General features: G+C 41.7%; 1 protein-coding gene across 18 annotated transcripts in view; it reads right to left on the minus strand.

The window, feature by feature from the left end:
• The window catches only part of TPK1 (thiamin pyrophosphokinase 1), a 269,847-nt gene that overhangs the window by 78,683 nt on the left and 170,144 nt on the right, over positions 1–21,020 (minus strand). For 5 of the 18 annotated variants that reach the window (XM_090136775.1, XM_090136776.1, XM_090136779.1 and 2 more), the window contains exon 8: positions 19,416–19,600. The exons of the other annotated variants lie outside the window; for them this stretch is intronic. In XM_090136775.1, the coding sequence (XP_089992901.1) occupies positions 19,416–19,600 (185 nt within the window). The remainder of the gene's footprint in view (positions 1–19,415; positions 19,601–21,020) is intronic. 18 annotated transcript variants of the gene reach the window in all.

A 21,020-nucleotide genomic window follows, 5' to 3' on the forward strand; every position in this document is an offset into this window, starting at 1 on the left:
AAAAAAATGTCAGAAGATATTTTTGAGAATTCTTCATCCATGTAAATTAAAATCCCTTTTCAATTTCATGTCTTATAATAGAGCATTTAAATAGTCATGATTGAATATCCCTTTACTCCAGCACTTGGTGGCAAAAGACCTAAAGCTACAGGAGTTGCTCTCTGTTACATCTCACAAATCAAATGAATAGAAGCGAATTCGATAGAAGAATTGATTGCCACAAACTCACGTCTTATCATACTGTATCAGAAGCAGTAAGACACTCAAATAATTGGTCAAAAATTCGTAAGCTCATGAACAAAATCCAGATAAAAGCTGTCAGATGGTGGCTATTTGTGCTCATAAAAGTCCAGAGAAATGACTTCTCCAAGTGCTTTCCAGATCAACTTGACTAAATGTATTACAGTGTATGTGTATTCTAAAATAGAAACCAAGCAACAAAACACAGTGAAGGAGAGAGAGAATGGGAATTGACCTTCAATACTGCATTCCAAAGGGATCTGAAGGGGAAAAGCCTGGAAAGCCTGGAAACTTGCAGGCTTGAAGTGGACAGAGAAGAACTCTCATGGTTTAAGAGGATGCTGGAGGGGAATAAGAAGTCAAACTGAAGCTTTAACAAAATACAAATGAAGATATCTATAAGCAGATCTTGGAAATGCTGAAGGACTAAGAGAGGTAAAGGGGATAATGGGGAAGGAAAAGGAACCAGTTACAAGATTAGAGGACAAAACAATCTTAATTTTCAGGCTGCCATGATATGGACAAACATGATAGTTTGTCCAGTGAAAATAAATTCAGTGAATAACTTAAATCAAAAGTGAGTTACAAGTGGTATTCTTTCACCTGCTCTTGTTGAAATAATATAGACAACACAGAAATGGGATTTCTTAATATCTACCCAACTGCTGCAAGACACCTCATTCACTATCTAGAAAGATCTAGATAGTTTCCCATTATCTTTTGATTAAAAAAAAAAAAAAAATCTGTTTACATCTTTTTGTCAATGACTACTACATAAGTGGCAGCATACACTTGAAAACAACAGCAGTAAAAAGAAAAATACAGATGTCTATTACCTATGGGAATAGTGAAAACTACAACTGTTGGTACGTTATCAGCTGGGTGCAGAAAAAGGTAAAAAGGTATGGAGATAAAATAATCAAACGGGTGGAAATCAATACTGTCACTAGCAAATACTGTCTCTAGCAGAGAGGAGGAGGAAAGGAACAAGGATGAAATCAAGCTGAGAACATTTATGTTCAAAATCAAATATCATGGCTGGAAACAACATAAAAAGTTCTAGAAATATTTCTATTAATCATTAGTTATGTAGGAGTTTGATTTAACAGTAACAAAAGCTTTTACGCTGAGATTCTGAGCACGATAAATACAGCCAAGCTTCCCAAAGGGTTGTATTAAAAAAGTGCCAAGTTGCTGTTATATGAATTCTATTCACAGCACATTCTCTGAGACAATAAAACTTTTTGTTGCTTTTGAAAACAGAAATATGCTCAGTTCCACTGAAAACAGCGTAGTCTAAAAGCTGTTGTGTATCCTATCAGTGGCACTTTGAAAACTTAGGGAATTTGTTGTAATTTGAGACAATACTTTAAAATGTTGGGACTCAATCCTGCTGACCTTTACATTCTCATGTGGGTTGTGCTCTGTACCAAAATGGATGGAGTTAAGTAAATCAGCTCTTTGCTGTGTAGAGAACCACTTATCCTATCCTTCAAGACCAGCACTTTGTAAAATGATACTACAGTGAATAAAATACCAGGCAGCAAACAAATAATCATTAATAGAACCAATTAATGAACACATCTGCTTCCTATTTGTGACATGGGTATTAAAAGAAGTCCGTGTGGAAGTAAGTGCTGCTAAAATGAACCGATTTACTATACTTCAAGGTTATACATTTGTTTGTTACTGTATGCCTAATGTACAAATTATCCACAAAGATCTTATGATCCAGGAGATTTACACATTCACAGGCTTAGTAAGATACTCCTGAGTGAACTTCACATGTAAGATCAATGTTGATTTGCATTAATTGAGCATATTAAATGCATTCCATTTGCCCAACACTTGTTTTATCAGGAGTAAGACAACTATCTGTGTCCAATCTTTTATCAGGCCCATATTACTGACAAGAAAAAAGCAATCAGAGGTGAAAAAATGCAGTATCCAAACCTGCAGTCAGGTAAGACTGTTAGCAGCATAGATACTGCTAATGGGCATGAAAAAGAAGCGATGAAAATATTTTATCAAGCAAATAAGATATCTGGAAAGACAAGAGCTACTTTAAAAGGGAGTTTTGGAGGTTTACTTTCTTTTCAAAGACACATCTTAAAGACTGACAAATGTCATGAATTTATTCTTGACCTACTCTGGGTCCAACACTAAGGAGATACTTACTCTGCTGAAACTGAAGTAGTAACGCAAGCGGAATTTCACAACATTTTTTTTCAATCTACCATAAAGTAATGAAAAGTATACAGCCAATGTAGAGGGAAATCCAATAACCAAGAATTATAGAATCATAGGGGTGGAAGGGAGTGACCAATCTGGCAGCATAACATAGCAATGTTTAAAATACTACCAAAAGGAGGAAGAAACTGTAGTGGTTAGCAGATTAGAAAAGAGCAAAATATCCATATAGCATTTATTTTTTGCCATTCTTGGATCTATGTGGATTCCCCATATGAGTGCTTAAAATTAACAACATGTAGACAGCACACTCAGCCTTAACATGACATCCCTTCTTATTAACTGTATGGGAATAAAATAGAATTTGCACGTATGAAACAAGGGACCACTACAAAATGTATAAGGTTATATTAAATGCAGAGTAATACAATGCAGGGGAAGGAAAACACTGATACAACATAAAATAACTGTCTGAAGAATGACATTTTGCTGTAAAAACAGTGACAAATATATATAAAAAGAAACAAAAGAGAATGAGAGCGGAAACATCTGGACAAATAAATCCTTGGGAAAAAGAAAAAGCTACTAAATTAATTTCAAGCTACTTTAAGTACTAATAAACTTCAGGAGAACTACAAATTGATGTCTCCAATTGCATAATACATAACCAAGGAATTTACTCCTCAGTACTAGTTTTCCCTCTTCAGAATCTTCTCTGGTTATGCCTTCTTCTTGAAATGTATTCACATGATTTCCTCATTGCTTCCTTTCTACCAAGTGGAATGCCTTTGATACAGCACTAGGAGAGAATTACATTCAAGTCATCTAAGATTTCAGAAGGAAAACTCCTACTGCTTACCCAAAATATTACCAGCAATGATATAATGGAAGCTTGCAAAAAGAAAAAGGCTTTTCTGCTAATAGAAAAAGGTATGGTCTCCCAAACAACCTCTGAGGCCTACCTGAGGTACAAAAAGGAATCTGAAGTTGCATTTTTGACAAGTTTCAAAAGAACTAGCTACTGTCTGGGAAACTTGGGGCTGGGAAGGAGCAATCAAATTTCCAGCAGCACATATTTGGTATTCTCTGGGGTGACTGTACTCCCATATGCTGATTTTGGATCCTCTGACATGATACATTCACCTCCTCAATTTAAATTATCAAACGTGTAAATGAATGAAACACAATACATCCATCTGTATACATTTTCACAGCTTCGCTGAATGCTTATGAGCATTTTTGTAAAATTTCAAATGAGTATATATGGATTGAGAATTACTGTATTTAGCTGAATAAACAGTCATCTTCATTATATAAAAAGAACAATAAATGTACTCATCTGTTTGTTTCTCCATGTCCCTGTCAACATCAGAAAAAAAAAGTCTGAAGAGCATGACAGAAAGAATTTTTACTCTTTATAAAATAAAAGCATGTACATCAACCTACATTTCCCTGAAAACAAGTCACAGAATTCATTTTTTTTCAACATTTCTCAGCAAGCTGAGGCAATCCAACTTTCTAATACTACAGCCTCTTGTCTGTAGCTGCAGATTCAGCACTGAAAGAGGATACTAAATGGAAACAAAAAAGAAACTTTTGCCCCTATATGAAGGAGATATTCAAACATGCCTGCAGTGCTATTTAGCTCTAAGTGATCTGAAAATGCCTGATAAAAAAGCAAGTTTTGAATTACAACTTTTCTCCTTGAATACTGTATTTCAGTGTTTTTATTTTGTTTTAATGAAAAGATACCTAAACCAGAACTAATCTTTGTGACAACTGCACAAAATGATAGCACTGAGAAAGAGCAGAAAGAGATTCAATGGTTTATAGCTTCTTCTGGATAATAATTTCAGACAAGTTTAAAACTTGCCAAAATTTATTGCAATTTTAAATTGAGACACTAAGTTCCAACACAGGAATTTCTGGGGGAAAAAAAAATCATTTAAATGAGTAACTTGAGACACTTAAATGCGCAACAATTAATAATTCTGTCTTAAACTAAGCAGCCGATGTGCAGACACATATGTACAAAGGATTTGCAGAGGAATCTTTCTGGAGTCAGGGCAAGCTGGCTGCTGCTCTACAGCACCTCTTGCAAAGAAAGAGATCAGGGTAGAATGCTCTTCAGAGAAGTTTATCTGATCTGGGTCTTAGTTCCTACCCTCACCTCCAACAGCTCTGCTCTGCTCCACTTAGGAATTTGCCTCTTGAGAAGCAGGACTTGAGACAAAATGTAGAGAAAAACTGACTACGGTTCTCCGGAAAGATCACTTCAACATCTAGATAAAAAGCAACCATGGTTGTGTGGCAGCTGACAGTCACTAGAGCAGTTTACAGCCTTTCAAAGGACAGCTCTCTTGCTAACACCAAACTCTCATTAATAGCCAACAATCTCCACATGACCTATTAGGAAGGCTGCACATATAATTAACTCCTTCATTCTGGCTACAGAGCTGAATGGTAGCAGGATGAAATCCAACAAAAAGCTTTGTGTGTTAACAGCACCTCTGGAGCCAAAGCATCCATACTTTGTAGAGTTGTATTGTTTTTTTTTGTTTATGTTCACTTTCAGACAGTAACTAAATGGAAGGTGAATACACAAATGTTGGTCAAGAGCATGCAGACTATTCAAATACAGCCAAGAAATATTAAGAAAAAGAATCACAGAATCACAGAATCGTAGGAGTTGGAAGGGACCTCCAGAGATCATCGAGTCCAACCCCCCTGCAAAAGCAGGATCCCTACACCAGGTCGCACAAGTAGGCATCCAGGCGGCTCTTGAATATCTCCAGAGAAGGAGACTCCACAACCTCCCTGGGCAGCCTGTTCCAGTGCTCCGTCACCTCACTGTAAAGAAGTTCTTGCGCACATTTGATTCTGTGATTCTGTGATTCTGTGAAAACAGTCCGGCCTCGCCACTCTGCCCCCCACACCTTAGATATTTATAGACCTGGATCAGGTCCCCTCTCAGTCTTCTCTTCTCAAGGCTAAACAGACCCAGTTCACTCAGCCTTTCTTCACAGGGGAGATGCTCCAGGCCCTTCACCATCTTTGGGGTCCTCCGCTGGACTCTTTCCAAGAGATCCCTGTCTTTTTTGTACTGGGGAGCCCAGAACTGGACACAGTACTCCAGATGAGGCCTTACCAGGGGGAGGATCACCTCCCTCGACCTGCTGGCCACACTCTTTTTAATGCACCCCAGAATGCCATTGGCCTTTTTGGCCACAAGGGCACACTGCTGGCTCATGGCCAACCTGTCGTCCACCAGGACACCCAGGTCCCTCTCTGCAGAGCTCCTCTCCAGCAGGTCATCCCCCAACCTGTACCAGTGCATGCAATTATTCCTCCCTAGGTGCAAGACTCTACACTTGCTTTTGTTAAACCTCATCTGGTTTCTTACTGCCCAGCTCTCCAGCCTGTCCAGGTCTTGCTGAATGGCAGCACAGCCTTCGGGTGTGTCAGCCAATCCTCCCAAATCCGTATCATCAGCAAACTTGCTGAGGGTGTCCACTATCCCCTCATCAAGGTCATTGATGAAGATGTTGAACAAGACCGGACCCAGCACCTGAGGAACACCGCTGGTTACAGGTCTCCAACCAGACTCTGTACCTCCAATGACAACCCTCTGCGCTCTGCCAGTCAGCCAGTTCTCAACCCACCTCACTGTCCACTCACTTCCTCAGCTTTGTTATAAGGATGCTGTGGGAGACAGTATCAAATGCCTTGCTGAAATCAAGGTAGACCACATCCACTGCTTTCCCCCCATCCACCCAGCCAGTGACAACATCATAGAAGGCTACCAGGTTGGTCAAGCACGACCTCCCCCTGGTGAACCCGTGCTGATTACTCCTGATAACCTCCTTTTCTTCCAGTTGTCTAGAGATGGCATCCAGCACAAGCTGCTCCATCACCTTTCCAGGGACAGAGGTGAGGCTGACTGGCCTGTAATTACCTGGATCTTCCTTCTTGCCCTTTTTGAAGACTGGAGTGACATTGGCTATCCTCCAGTCTTCAGGCACCTCCCCCATTCTCCAAGACCTCTCAAAGACGACAGACAGAGAGCGGTTCAGCAATCACCTCCGCCAGCTCCCTCAGCACCCGTGGATGCATCCCATTGGGTCCCATGGATTTATGAACATTGGTGTTGCCTAGGAGCTCTTGGATTGCCTCTTCACTGACTAAAGAGTTTATAAAAAGTTCCCTCGGAAACATGCTCTGGTTTTGAAATGAGGTACATGGTATATTTTTGTTGACAGACTACAAAATAGGCATTCCAGATTTCTTCTGGAATGTAATGATACAAAATCTCTTCCTAATTTTGTACAATGCTAGCAAAACACAACTCCACAGTAAAATTAAGAAAAAAACCCTGTCATTTGAAATATATTAAATAGTTTCAGAACTCTTCTTAGCTACTTGAGAAGCACTTGTGCAGATAATCAGTGCACACTTGGAGTGGCTAAAAAGCACCAAGTTTTACATGGTCACTTAGTGGAAGAATATTTAGATCAGTAAGTTAATGTGGTTATGCTGTAGAATGTGCAGTGACCAATAAGTTGGCTACCATGTTCTTTCATTCAGGTCATGCTGAAATGTTCTATTTTGCAGTATGGTATTTCCCCACCAGGGGACTGCAGTACTGCACCTTTTGTTTACCACAAGTGAACTGTCCAGTCACAGTGGGATTGGAGGCTGTCTGGGCTGCAGCAAACATGTTACAGTAGAGTTCACACTCCTGGGGAATACAGGACATACAAAGAAGAAAATAAGGATGCTAACTTTTAGAAAACACTAGCTCCTCAGGGAGTTAATCAACAGATCTCCTGATAATCTGTCTTCAGGGAAAAGGGAGCAGAGCAGAGCAGAGGTGGCAGACCATTAAGGAAGCTGTTCTCAGAGCACAAAAGCTTTCCATTCCTGGGTGAAGCAAGTCATGAATATGGAAGGTGGGAGACTGGTATGGTTGAACAGGGACAGGCTGGTCAAACAGAAGAGCAAGTAGAAATCTATGCACAGGCAAAGGAAGCAGGGACAAGGAAGAGTATAGGGATGCTGACAGACTGTGTATGGTTGCAAACAGGAAGGCCAAGGCTCAACTGGAACTGGACTTGGATAGGGGTGCAAAGAACAAGAAAGACTTCTACAGGTATGTAAACCAGAAAAGGAAAACCCAAGAGGGCATACCCCCCTTAGTGAGCAATACAAGCAGACTGGTAACAGTGAACAAGGAGAAGGCTGAAGTACTCAGCAACATTTTTTTTACCTCATTCTTCACTGGGGACTGCTATTCACACAGCCCTTGAGCAGACAGTATGGAAGGTGGGGACTGGTGAAGCAATGTCCCTCCTACTGTAAGTGAAGATCAGGATTGCAACCACCTGAGGAACCTGAACATCCATAAATCTATGGGTCTCAATGAGATGCATCCAGGAGTTCTGAGAGAATTAGCTGATGTAGTCACAAAGACACTTTCAATGACATTTGAAAAGTCATGGTAGTCAGGTGAAGTCCCTGGTGACTGGAGAAAAGGCAATGTTGCACCCATTCTTAAGAAAGGGAAAAGGATGACCCAGGGAACTACTGGCCTGTCAGTCTCATGTCTGTGCTGGGGAAGATCATGGAGCATTTCCTCCTGGATCACGGAAGTTTTCTCCTGGAAACCTTGCAAAGGCACATGGAAGAGAAGGAGGTGATAAGAAGACTACCTGCATGACTTCACCAAGGTCAAGTCCTTCCTGACCACCTAATGGCCTTCTATGATGGTGTAACTGCAAATGGACAAGGGAGGAGCCACTGATGTCATCTATCTGGACCTCAGTAAGACTTTTGCCATAGTTCTCCGTAACATCCTTTTCTCTAAATTGGAAAGATATAGATTTGGTGGGTGGAGTGTTTGATGGATGAGAAACTGATTGCAAGATCATACCCAGTGGTCAACGGCTCAATGGCTGGATGGAGATAGTGATGAGTGGTGTCCTTCAGGGGTCAGTACTGGGTTTGATGCTCTTTAAGACCCTGATCAATGACATCAACAGTGAGACTGAGTGCACCGTCAGTAAGTTTGTGGGTGACATCAAGCTGTGTGGTATGGCTGACACACCTGAGGGACAGGATGATATTCAGAGAAACGTAAACAGGCTCAAGCTGTGGGGCCATGAGAACATCATGAGGTTCAACAGATCCAAACTCAAAGTTTTGCCCCTGGGTCATGGCAACTCTCACTATCAATAAAAGCTGAGGGATGAAAGGATTGAACACAGCCCTGCCAAAAGAGATGTGGGGATACTGGTGGATGCAAGCTGGACATGAGCCAGCAATGTGCCCTCGCAGACCAAAAAGCCAACCACATCCTGAGCTGCATCAGAAGAAACATGGCAAGAAAGTCAAGGGAGGTGATCCTGTTCCTCTACTCTGTATTGGTGAAACGTCACATGGCGTACCAAATCCAGATATGGAGTCTTCAGTAAAGAGAGACATGGACCAGTTGAAGCACGTCCAGAGGAGGGCCATAAAGATGATCCATGGGATGGAACACCTCTTCCACAAAGACCAGCTGAAAGAGCTGGGGCTGCTCAGCCTGAAAATAGAAAGATCCGGGGAGACTTAATAGTGACCTTTCAATTATCTAAAGGGGGGCTATTAGAAAGAAGGGGACAGAATCTTCAGCAGGATTGTAGTGACAGGGCAAGGAGAAATGAGTTCAAACAAAAAGAGGGTAGATTTAGTCTGGATATGAGGGTATTGAAGCACTGGAACAGGTTGCTCAGAAGTATGGCGGATACCCAGATCCTGGAGACATTTAGCATGAGGCTGGACAGGACTCTAAGCTACCTGATCTATCTGTATACATCCCTATTGAAATCGATGACCTTTAAAGTTCCCTTTCAACTCGAGTGATTCTATGATTCTATGATTTTATGGTTAGTAATTCAAATTACTTCTGATATTTCAGTTTAATTTAGAAAAGCATATCTTGTTGACACTGCCCAAATCATGTCATTTCAATGAATGAGAGATTAATGTCTCAGTATTTCTTTTCACATGAAGTTTATCAGAAATTTTATCCTGTCATCTCAGATTTAACATTGCCATTATTTTTGCTTATCTCTGTACAATCAAATAGTTTGTGTTGTTTTAGCTCACTCAGATAGAATGAGGTTTGAAAAATAATTGTGACTATATACAATTGTGAACAAGTTGTAAATAATGCAAGGTTTTATGACTTGTCTTTTTGGGATAAAAGGCAGAAAGAATCCAAGTCTGCCTTCTTTGTTTTTTTAATTAATCAAGTCTCTTAACTGTCTCCACTTGCTATGTTTTTGATTCACAGGAAGCTGGAGCAAAACCAAACAGGAAGATTGTCTTCAGAAGAGCACCTAAACAATTCCAGACTCTAGTAGGCATGTGCAAAATCACAAACCCAAACAAGGAAAAGTCTGAAATAAAACAGCATTAAAGTTGTGCAGTGTGGACATCAGCCACCACCAAGTATTCCAGCCCTACAAACCTCTTGTCAATGGCCTGCAATGTTTGTTAAAAGAGACAGGGACTCAGATTCTGGAGATGAAGGAGGTCTGAAAGAGATGTGATCATAGTTCAGGGGCAGTGTTACCTACCTGCACATAAAATGGCAAGTGGTTATATTCAGCAAGACTTTGGAATGCAAATTCTTAACTTATTGAAACTGTTTATGTGATGTCCTTTGCAACAGTTTATAAATATACACTCAGTATATGAATACTGAGATTTATCTTAAAACATTTTAAAAAACCAAACAGGCAAGAATCACCACCTCCAGATGAATTCATCTTGAAGAGATAGCTGGGGACTGTTACAACATGATGGCAAGACTAATAACCATTAAGATTTGTATTTTTAAAGCCAGAAAAAAAAAAAAAAACTGGCTCAGAGTTTGGTTCTGGTCATATGGAAGGACAGGTGACACCCTGACAAGGAGATGGGGACTTGGAGAAACTATTTAATGACCATGTTGAGGATATCTGAAAAGGTAATTCTGCCAACACATCCTCAGAGAAGACTAAAACTGACTATCTTCAGTCTTTGTTTTTGGCTCAAAGCTTGCTTTCTGAGGCATTGCTTGTGACAAGAGTCTGACTTATCTAGGAGATGAGAGATGAGTGTTGCTGTGTAGCAATCAACATCACTTTGTGGACAATTTTACATTTGAAAGCATTTCTTTGGAGGAAGAGAGTGTTCAGGATTGTTTACTGGCAGAAGATCTGGCCTGTGACCAAATAACTCCAGCTTGGTATGGGAGAACTGGGGAATGATACCATTGTGTCCTGTGAAAAACAGAATGCAGGTGGGCACCTCCCTGCTCCCTCTAATCTCCTGGCAAGGCCTGGAAGATGGGAACAAAGGAGTTTTTGCTGAAATCCCAAAGCCAGAAGCTGCCACTCCAAAGAGAGCTGACTCGACCACTTTGGACTTATAAATAAGTTTGTACTGTTGTCATAGTTGTTGTCAATTGAAAAACTACTATTGAAAATCGTCTGAACTATGAGCAGTGCTGGAATTGGTGGTGGTGACTATTTCTCTTTTGCTTCCTACAATGACTCCTTGCTTTTATTTCCTATCTTTCCTATTGCCCGTCTTTCCTTTCCCATCTCCCTAAATTACTAAGATTTGTAATAAACTGGTCGGGCTAACATTTGACCCGTTGTGTCTTAATCTTGCTGTTGGGTATACGTATATTAGAAGAATCTTCTCTCACTCCTATAAATTGGAGCAAGACACTACCTGACAAAATTAATAGCAGCAAACAATCTGCATGACAATTTCCTTACAAATCTTCAGTTTTCCTATTAAAATGCACAATGGGTTAATGTATGAAGTGTTCAAGATCACTGACTTCTGAAAGGAGGAATCACAGGTTCACAGCAGCATGGGATTTGCAATGGATCTGCCAGCCCTGGAACTAGCCCAGCTGTTGTTTGGATTTGTTCGCCCATGAAGTAAGAAGCTTTCCTGGCTTCTGCTTTGGGAAGCCCACAGCTGTTTTAAGGACCAAATGAGCTGGTAAAAACAAAACATGGAAATAATAACAAAACAAACAAATGAACAAAAAAACAACCAACCAAATAAACAAAAACAAACAAACAACAACACACCCAAACACTGAAATTTAGGTTTCTTAATAGTAAATTAATTAAAAACCAAACATTCTGGGGCCTGCTTACAAAAGAATTCAGAAAAATTCTGTTCCAATTGATCTTTTATCCTCATTTCTGTAAATTTTGTGCTTGCTATTAAAAATAAAAAGATACTGATTGGAAAAAAACAGCACTGGCACATGGTTAGATGCGCACATGATGGCTCCTTTCAAAACTGGGATTAAACCTGGACATGATTTAGGACATAGTGTAAAAATAACTATTATCTTCATACCTATAGGTGCATAGATGTATTTAAAGAATAAAATGATTACAAACTACAACTGTAACTCAAAAATAATCAAAGAATAAATAAATAACTTTCTGCTTACTAAACCTTTTCCCCTTTTCTTTTCTCCCTAATTATAATGATATGACTCCTATTTTGACAGGAGAATGAGTGGTATTGATTTGCACTGCTGTATTAAAAAAATTGGTTTTCCCTTTGAATAATTTAAACTAATGTGCAAGGAATGACAAATTCAGATACAGAAAATTCAGTCCCTACCTTAACCCAAACTTTCCCTAAGTCTTCAGTGATAAGAGGTTAGGGTTTTCACATTCTACCAGGTCTTGACACTACTGCAAAATGCGCCTCATCACATAAACCTGCTTTTTGACCAGCATGGGAGACATATCTATGAAAGATTTCTAAATCTTAGAGCGAATTAATGTAACAGACATACATAAAGGGGGGGAACTTGATTGTTCCAGATTGCACACACAAACCAAAATCTGTATATATTTGTTTTTACAGTCTCTATGCCTGCCTGATGTATGAACGAATATTCCTATCATTTTTTAAACACCTGCAGCTGCTGATACTGAGCCAAGATCTGTATTAAAGACTGCTCTGCAATTTCCACAGATGCTGAATTGTCTTCAGTATAGAAGAAAAATCCTGTCTCTAAGAGCCCATCAGCATTTCAGAATTCCAACTACAAACTTATTAACTGGAATTCTGTTTTGGAAAGGTGTTAATCGTTAATCTTTTTTATGTCTTTTTTTTTTTTTTAATGTGAAAATTGCTAGCTGCTTCACTGCTCATGTATTTTCTACTTCTTGTCTTTGCAGTTATCAACCATGAAACCACCAGATATTTAGTGTAGAATGTATAATCAGCAGCCAGTGATCTTCTCAAAGGATTATTAAACGTCCAAAGATTTTTTACTCCTCTAATCCCTAAAATCAACCAACCAAACAAAAACAAAAAACCCTCAACACCCACAACAAAAAACAAAGAAAGAACAAGAGCTAACAAAATTTAAATTTGAGTTACTACCCCAAACCGAAAGTTACCACAGGTACATTCCAGAAAGTAGTGTGCTAGCACTTAAAGGTTCATGCTCAAAATCAAAAGCATCTTGGATTAATAATGAGTAAGTGAAAAACTCGACTTCGTTTAAGATTGCCTTAAGTTCACTGAAAGTTCAGAAATGTTGTTTTAAGCACTTGGTACTATAGGGGCATAGTTCTGAAGTCTGCTCTTTTCCTGTTTGTATTTACCTGTGTGTATAAACATTGATACAATTCAATTGTTTTAGACTTCAGGAATCTTACTTGAAGGTTTGATAACATGATTATATGGACAAAAATACATCTGTTTTTAAAATCTGAAGAAGAGCAAGCTCTGCTTAAATATTTCTATGTTATACCTTCCTAAGAGCTATTCCTACTATCACTGTAAGAAATGTAAGGCTAGAAATCTGTTTATACATAAAACCTCCCGACAACTAGTAATGAGTTTTCTACTGGAAAGATTGTGAATACACGCAACCACACACTTTCTTTTTTTCTCTCTTTTTCTTTTGCTTCTGCCCAAAAAGCAGAAGGACTTTTTGAATAATTACCCTCTTTCTCCATATTCCGTCATAGGTAAAAAAGATCCAGAGAACTGAATTACCCGAGATTATTTTGAATTTTTGCTGAATGATGTCTACAGAAGTGATGCAGACATGGCATCCAGCTCTGTTATCACACCATGTTTATTAACCTTTTTTATTTTTATTTTTAAATACGATTCTAAGATTTTGAAGATTCAACAGCGCATGCTATAAATTGGATGTAGTTAAACCTGTAAAGGATGATCTGTCTTACACCAAAGGTGAACTGCTCCAGTACAACTTCTCAGTTTGTCTTTTTCTTTAAATTGCAAATACTGTCAAACTTCAATTTTAACCATTTAGATACTTAGGGAACCTAAAGTCCATAAGACTCTCCATGACATAGATCTCTATAGAGCTATATATACATATAATTCTATTCATACCAAATACATTTTTATATCCTATTCCCATGATGAAAAGGATAAGAACCTGGCATAAAGATAAATTATAATGTGGCCTGAGTTAAAGATAAGCTACTAAGTTTTATAAGGAAATTTGTGCTACGTCTTCAAGTGGTTCAATACAGTGAAGCTTAATCTGAACATATTTTTCCAACAATAAAATAATATTGGGTGATGGTGCTGGACAAAGATGGAGATCACCACAGTCATTTATTGAAGATAAAAAGCCCCATATTTGAAAGTACATTCTGCTCCACGTGTAAACAGAATCTTCACATTCTGTCTCAAAAATGTATTCTGTAATGCTACCTGCCTTCCCATCGTCACTGCAGAACTGTTAGGTCACAGCTTGAAGTGCTGATTGAGCACCTGGTGAACGGATGTGGCCAGAAAAAGTGGACTGGAGACGTTCTGGGCTCATATGAAGGCCAGTCACTGAAGGGAACATACCTCTTGGACCTAGGATGCTTTTTGAGAAGGAGTGCTGCATAGCTAGAAAGCCTCTTCGGAGTGAGTTAAGCTCTTCTTTCTGCACATGATTATTAGCCTACCTGTGAATGTTTTACCTGTCAGAAACAATTTTGCTTCTTTCTGAGCAGAACATTTGTTGTAGTTGGCAGGATAGCAAGGAAAGCATCTTAAAGACAGAAATAGCATTTGTAAAGACTATTCCTGGGCTCCGTCAGAAGAGAGGTGGCCAGCAGGGACGGGGAAGTGATTGTCCCTCTCTACTTTGCCCTCGTGGGGCCCCATCTGTCTCCAGGCCTGGGGCCTCCAATACAGGAAAGATGTGGAGCTGCTGGAGAGGGTCCAGAGGAGAGCCACAAAAACAGGCTGAGGGAGCTGGGCTTGTTGAGTCAAGAGAAGGCTGAGAGGAGACCTCATTGCAGCCTTCCAGTATTTAAATGGGGATTATAAACAGGATGGGAATCAACTTGTAACAAGGGTAGACAGTGACAGGACAAGGGGAATGGTTTTAAGCTCAAGGAGAGAAGGTTTAGATTCGCTGTCAGGAGAAGATCTATAGAGAGAGCATGGTGAGGTGCTGGAAGAGGCTGCCCAGAGAGGTTGTGGATGCTCTGTCCCTGGAAGACCAGGTTGGATGGGGCCCTGGTAACCCGGTTTACTACCCGATCTGGAGGTTGGTGGCCCTGCCTGTGGCAGGGGGGTTGGAACTTGATGATCCTTGAGGTCCTTTCCAACCCAAGGCATTCTACAATTCTATTCCACAATGCAGAAGATCTCTCTTGAAAAGGAGTTACCTGGACACATCCCAGGGTTTCTAGCATCTCTGTAGCATTCTGCTGTGGAGGCAGTAGAAAAATGGGGACCATTTAGGAGTTACGGGGACATTCCCAAGTTGCCATCTTGTATGGCTGAATTTCTTGGAAAATTTGAGAAATCATATTTTGACTACTAGGGAAAGGCAGCTTAATGCATCAACTGTGGCATGGCCACAACTAGTAGCGTTGAATTCCATCAAATCTAAAGAAGAATTGGGGGAGGAAATTGAGAAGATATTTGCCCAAGTCGAGCATAAGCCTATCTTGTTTTGTGGTCAAAAAACAGGCAAGAATTTATCAGTGAAGAAATTAAGACCCCAAATCTTAAAAGATTTGAACCTAGAGCAATGGGATCCTTGGAACATAAATGGACTGAAAAATAAGAATAAAATAGACAATTCTTCTGATGAAGTGGAAACTATTAGTGTAACCCCAAGAAAAACTACATAGAAGACACAACTAGAGGCTCTGGTACAACTGGAACCTCTAGAAAATGTGACCAACAGTGACTCAAAAAACTAAAACATCCCAGGGAAGACCAGCAAGTATACCCCCAGGAAGTACAAAAATTTAAACACTAACAGGACGCTGCACTTAGGTTGGGGCAATCCCAGTTGTTTATAAAGACTGGGGGAAAACCTCCTTGACAGCAGCGCTGCAGAGAAGGACTTGGGGGTCCTGGTGGATGAGAAGCTGGACATGAGCCAGCAGTGTGTGCTTGCAACCTGGAAGGCCAACTGTGTTCTGGGCTGCATTAAAAATGGGGTGGCCAGCAGGGAGAGAGAAGTGATTGTCCCCCTATACTCAGCTCTTGGAATGGGTCCAGAGGAGAGCTGCAAAGATGATCAGAGGGCTGGAGCACCTCTCCTATGAAGAAAAGGTTGAGGGAACTGGGCTTGTTTAGCTTGGAAAAGAGAAGGCTGTGGGGAGACCTCATCGTGGCTTTTCAATACTTGAAGGGAGCATATCAACAGGAGGGGAGGGGGAACGGCTGTTTGTGAGCGTGGATAATGATAGGACAAGGGGGAATGGTTTTAAAATGAGACAGGGGAGGTTTAGGTTGGATACTGGGAGGAAGTTTTTCACACAGAGGGTGGTGAGGCACTGGAACAGGTTGCCCAAGGAGGCTGTGGATGCCCCATCCCTGGAGGCATTCAAGGCCAGGCTGGATGTGGCTCTGGGCAGCCTGGGCTGCTGGTTGGCTACCCTGTCTATGGCAGGGGAGTTGGAACTAGACTATCACTGCATTAGAAACAATGTTGCCAGCAGGAACAGGGAAGTAATTGTTCCCCTGTACACAGCTCTGGTGAGGCCACATCTGGAGTACTGTGTCCGGTTTTGGGCCCCTCACTGCAAGAAAGACATTGAGGCCCTGGAGCGGCAAAGCTGGTGAGGGGTCTGGAGCACAGGCCTTATGAAGAGTGGCTGAAGGAGCTGGGATTGTTCAGTCTGGAGAAGAGGAGGCTCAGGGGAGACCTTATTGCTCTCTATAACTACCTGAAGGGAGGTTGTAGCGAGCTGGGGGTCGGCCTCTTCTCTGGTGTAACTGGTGATAGGACTAGAGGGAATGGCTTCAAGCTGCGCCAGGGGAGATTTAGGCTGGATGTTAGGAAATACTACTTTTCTGAAAGGCTGGTCAGGCACTGGAATGGGCTGTCTAGGGAGCTGGTGGAGTCAGCGACCCTGGAGGTGTTCAAGAAACATTTGGATTTTGTGTTGAGGGACATGGTTTAGTGAATTGACTATTGGTGATAGGTGGATGGTTGGACTGGATGATCCTGTGGGTCTTTTCCAACCTTGGTGATTCTATGATTCTATGATCATTGTGGTCCTTTTCAACCCAGGCCATTCTATTATTCTATGATTCTATGAAAAATTGAAAGTCCCTGTATGGTTATTAAGACTATGGGACATGGGGTAGAAGGTATTAGTTAATGGGTCTGTCAAAGCTAGCTTCCATCATGTCCCACCTGGCTAAGTGACAAATATTACATTCAGCCATTAGACATGATGATGGGAATAATTTGCTATCACAATGGCTAGTTGCCATGTATAAGCATACATGGCCAAATGAAAACCATTCAGAATAGAATGTGGGATAATATGGAAAATCTACAAACATATATAAGGGAATTAGGAATGAAAGGGGTTATTTATGAGGAGGACTTTGAAAGTTCTGAACTAGTTAAATTCTCAGCTGGGCTGAGAGATCTAATCATGCAGCAAGACCCTTCCCATCAGTATGGAAGCCTACTAGCTATTTTGAACCTTCTGGTAGCTAGAGTTGCAACTGTCCAACAAGCAGTGCAGATAGTAGCTGACCTAGGAGAAACAGAGCACCTAAGATCCAGGCAAAATCTGCGTCCTATAGAAACTAGAGAGACTTGACCTTGTAAATCAGCTTGAAGGGCTCCACCATCAGGACTGGTGAGAGTATCTTGCCAGCAAATGTAGAACGATTTAAGAAAACCAAGGGTCCAACCCCAGAAGATAAACAATTGAATCATGTATTACTAAATTTATGGTGGTAACTTAATGCCAATCAATTTTTTTAAGCCCATTCTGAAGGGAAAGTGTAAGTAGAATAGAGAAAGTCCCCAACCAGCCATGGAATTTAGGAGATGTCTTTGAATCTGAAAAGAGAAGGCAACAGCTCCAGGTGGCCCAGTTGGCTACAGCTGGGGCTTCCTTGGAACAAGGTCTGGGTCTGGATACATTAATGGCATAAAATGAGGGCCAATGTCCTCCTAGAGTTTGGGTCTCCTTGGGCTGTATGTTGAACTGACAATAATATACAGCAGGACAAAACATCTATAATTTATGACAATCCATCATGATTTCTGGGCATATGTACTGTTATAGGAGGGTTTGGAGGGAAATGACTTCAGTAAACTTTGTTTACTAACTTTGTTTACTAGCTTTGTTGAAGTTGGATGTTGGATGTCTATCCTCCCTGGGAGTAGAAAGTTTCTATAGCCCCATCACAGGAATATATACTGGGTATAGGGACTGATTCTCCAAACTAATACTGGAGAGTTCAGGCTACAGATTACAAGTATTGGTGTTTGGGTGGCGCAGTTGATTTTTGCAGCAATCTACAAATGTGGAAATGTGGAATATCACCAATGTGGATAAGACCTCCACGATAATCTACTCCAACTGTCCACCTACTACCAGCACTTCCCCAGTAAACCATGTCCATTTGTACAAAATCTTAACTTTTTTTGAACACTGCCAGGGATGGTGACACAAACACATCCATGGTCATCCCATTCCAGCATCTGACCATTCTTTTGGAGAAGAAATTTTTCCTAATATTCAACCTGAACCTCCCCTGGTGCAACCTGGGCTCATTCCTATGAGCCCATTCTGTTACTCTAGCTGCACCACATCACTAATATGAAGCAATATCAAGTCACAGAATCACAGAATCACAGAATTGCCAGGGTTGGAAGGGACCTCAAGGATCATGAATCTCCAACCCCCCTGCCACACGCAGGGCCACCAACCATTCCACCTAATGCTAGACCAGACTGCCCAGGGCCCCATCCAATCTGGCTTTGAACACCTCCAGGGACGGGGCATCCACAACCTCCCTGGGCAGCCTGTTCCAGTACCTCACCACTCTCTCTGTAAAGAATTTCCCCCTGACGTCCAACCTGAATCTCCCTTCCCTCAGCTTAAAACCATTTCCCCTTGTCCTGCAGTTATCTACCCTTTCAAAGAGTTGATTCCCCTCCTGTTTGTAGGCTCCCTTTAGGTACTGAAAGGCTGCAATGAGGTCACCCCGCAGCCTTCTTTTCTCCAGGCTGAACAAGCCCAGCTCCCTCAGCCTGTCCTCACAGGGGAGGTGCTCCAGTCCCCTGATCATCTTTGTGGCTCCTCTGGACCCTCTCCAACAGCTCCCTGTCTTTCTTGTACTGGGGGCTCCAGACCTGGACGCAGTATTCCAGATGGGGCCTCACAAGAGCAGAGTAGAGGGGAACAATCACCTCTCTGTCCCTGCTGGCCACCCCTCTTCTGATGGAGCCCAGGATCCCATTTGCCTTCCGAGCCGCAAGGGCACACTGCTGGCTCATGTTAAGTTTTTCGTCTACCAAGACCCCCAGGTCCTTCTCCACAGGGCTGCTCTCAAGGACCGCTCCTTCCAGTCTGTAGGGATACTTGGGATTCCTCCAGCCCAAGTGCAAAACTCTGCACTTTGCCGTGTTGAACCTCATCAGGTTCACCCGGGCCCACCTTTCTAGCCTCTCGAGGTCCCTCTGAATGGCATCCTGTCCTTCAACCGTGTCAACCACACCACTCAGCTTGGTGTCGTCAGCAAACTTGCTGAGGGTGCACTCAATTCCGTCATCGATGTCATTGATAAAGATGTTAAAGAGCACCGGTCCCAAGACAGATCCCTGGGGGACGCCGCTCGTTACCTAGCAGGATAAGAAGAAATTACAAAAACTATAAAGGAATTAGAAAAATTATAGGAATTATATGACCAACATATAGCCCATAAAACTCTCCTATATAGCCAGTCTGGAAAACAGATGGAACATGGTGATTCTCTGTAGATTACAGAGAATTACACAAAGTAACCCTGCCCATTAGTGCTGCAGTACCCAACATTGCAACCCTCCTGGACACATAGAGTAGGAAGCTGGAAACTGCTCATGCAGTCACCTGGGAACAATGAAGCCAACACACTGGCTTGGGCCAGATACCTGAATGATTTGCCAGCTGAGGAATGTTGCTCATTGGTTACAGAAGAAGTTGAACATGCTGGACAAAAGGCAATGTGGGCAGCATTTATTATACGGGGACTATCTGTCTTAATGTCAGATATTGTCCAGATGCATCATGACTTCAAAGCTTGCACCAGAATGAGACCAAGGCTACTACTGGAGACAACAGCCCATCTTGCCAGAATACACAACCGCTTGTAGATATAGCAGGTCCCCTTCCCCAGACTGAAGGGGCCAGGCTCCTTCCACTTAGCATCTAAATTAAAGGAAATGAAGTATGCTTTTCCCAAGCTGGGATGCTGAATAATCTTCTGCTCCCTGCACCTGAGGAGCTCGAGCCAGGGACCTATAAGGTAAAGTGGCCTTGGGAGGTTCAGATAGGACTGAAGTGGTGCAGCCTACTTGCTCTGTGGAGGAAGTTACTAGAAGAGGGGGAATTGGTAACTCTGCAAGTAACTGGTATGTGGATCTCAGAAATTATAATACAGACCTGATTATACATTTGCTTTACTCCCTTGAGATCTGTGGCCCACAGGACCACCAGCAGGAGCAATAACACTGAACTCTGATGTGTTCCGTTGCCACTAAAGAGACATCATAACATTCTGCTCTTCAACGGCATCTGGTGGTGGGCTTTCTTAAAGAAAATAACTAGATATTCTGGAAGCATCTACTGAATACATCTTGCAATGTTTATGATGCTGCAATAACTACAAACCTTGCATGTGATCCCGCAACAACTACAAAGCCTGTACACACAACTGAATGGATTTATGGGCTTCTGTGTACTCAGTATGGGAACTAGTGATTGTATATCTTGTACTTGCAACATATGGGCTCATCTCCAAATGTGCCCAATCACTGTTCATGCTGTGTTGGGGAGGAGTGTAGTGGAGCTGCTAGGTCATGGCTTCAACTGGTGACTAAGCACCTGGTGAAGGGGGGTATGGATGGCAAATTGTTCGCACCTGTGCTCCCCAAGTGACCAGAAGGGGTGGACCGAAGATGGAGCCACTCTGGCCTCACGTTAGGTTTGATCACTGAAAGGAGAGTACTTCTTGGATCTAGGCTGCTTCCTGAGGAGTGCACAGTCTCTGCATAGTCAGAGATC

The sequence above is a fragment of the Phasianus colchicus genome, chromosome 3 (genome assembly GCF_987193195.1).
Source record: "Phasianus colchicus chromosome 3, bPhaCol1.hap1.1, whole genome shotgun sequence".
Classification (NCBI taxonomy): domain Eukaryota; kingdom Metazoa; phylum Chordata; class Aves; order Galliformes; family Phasianidae; genus Phasianus; species Phasianus colchicus.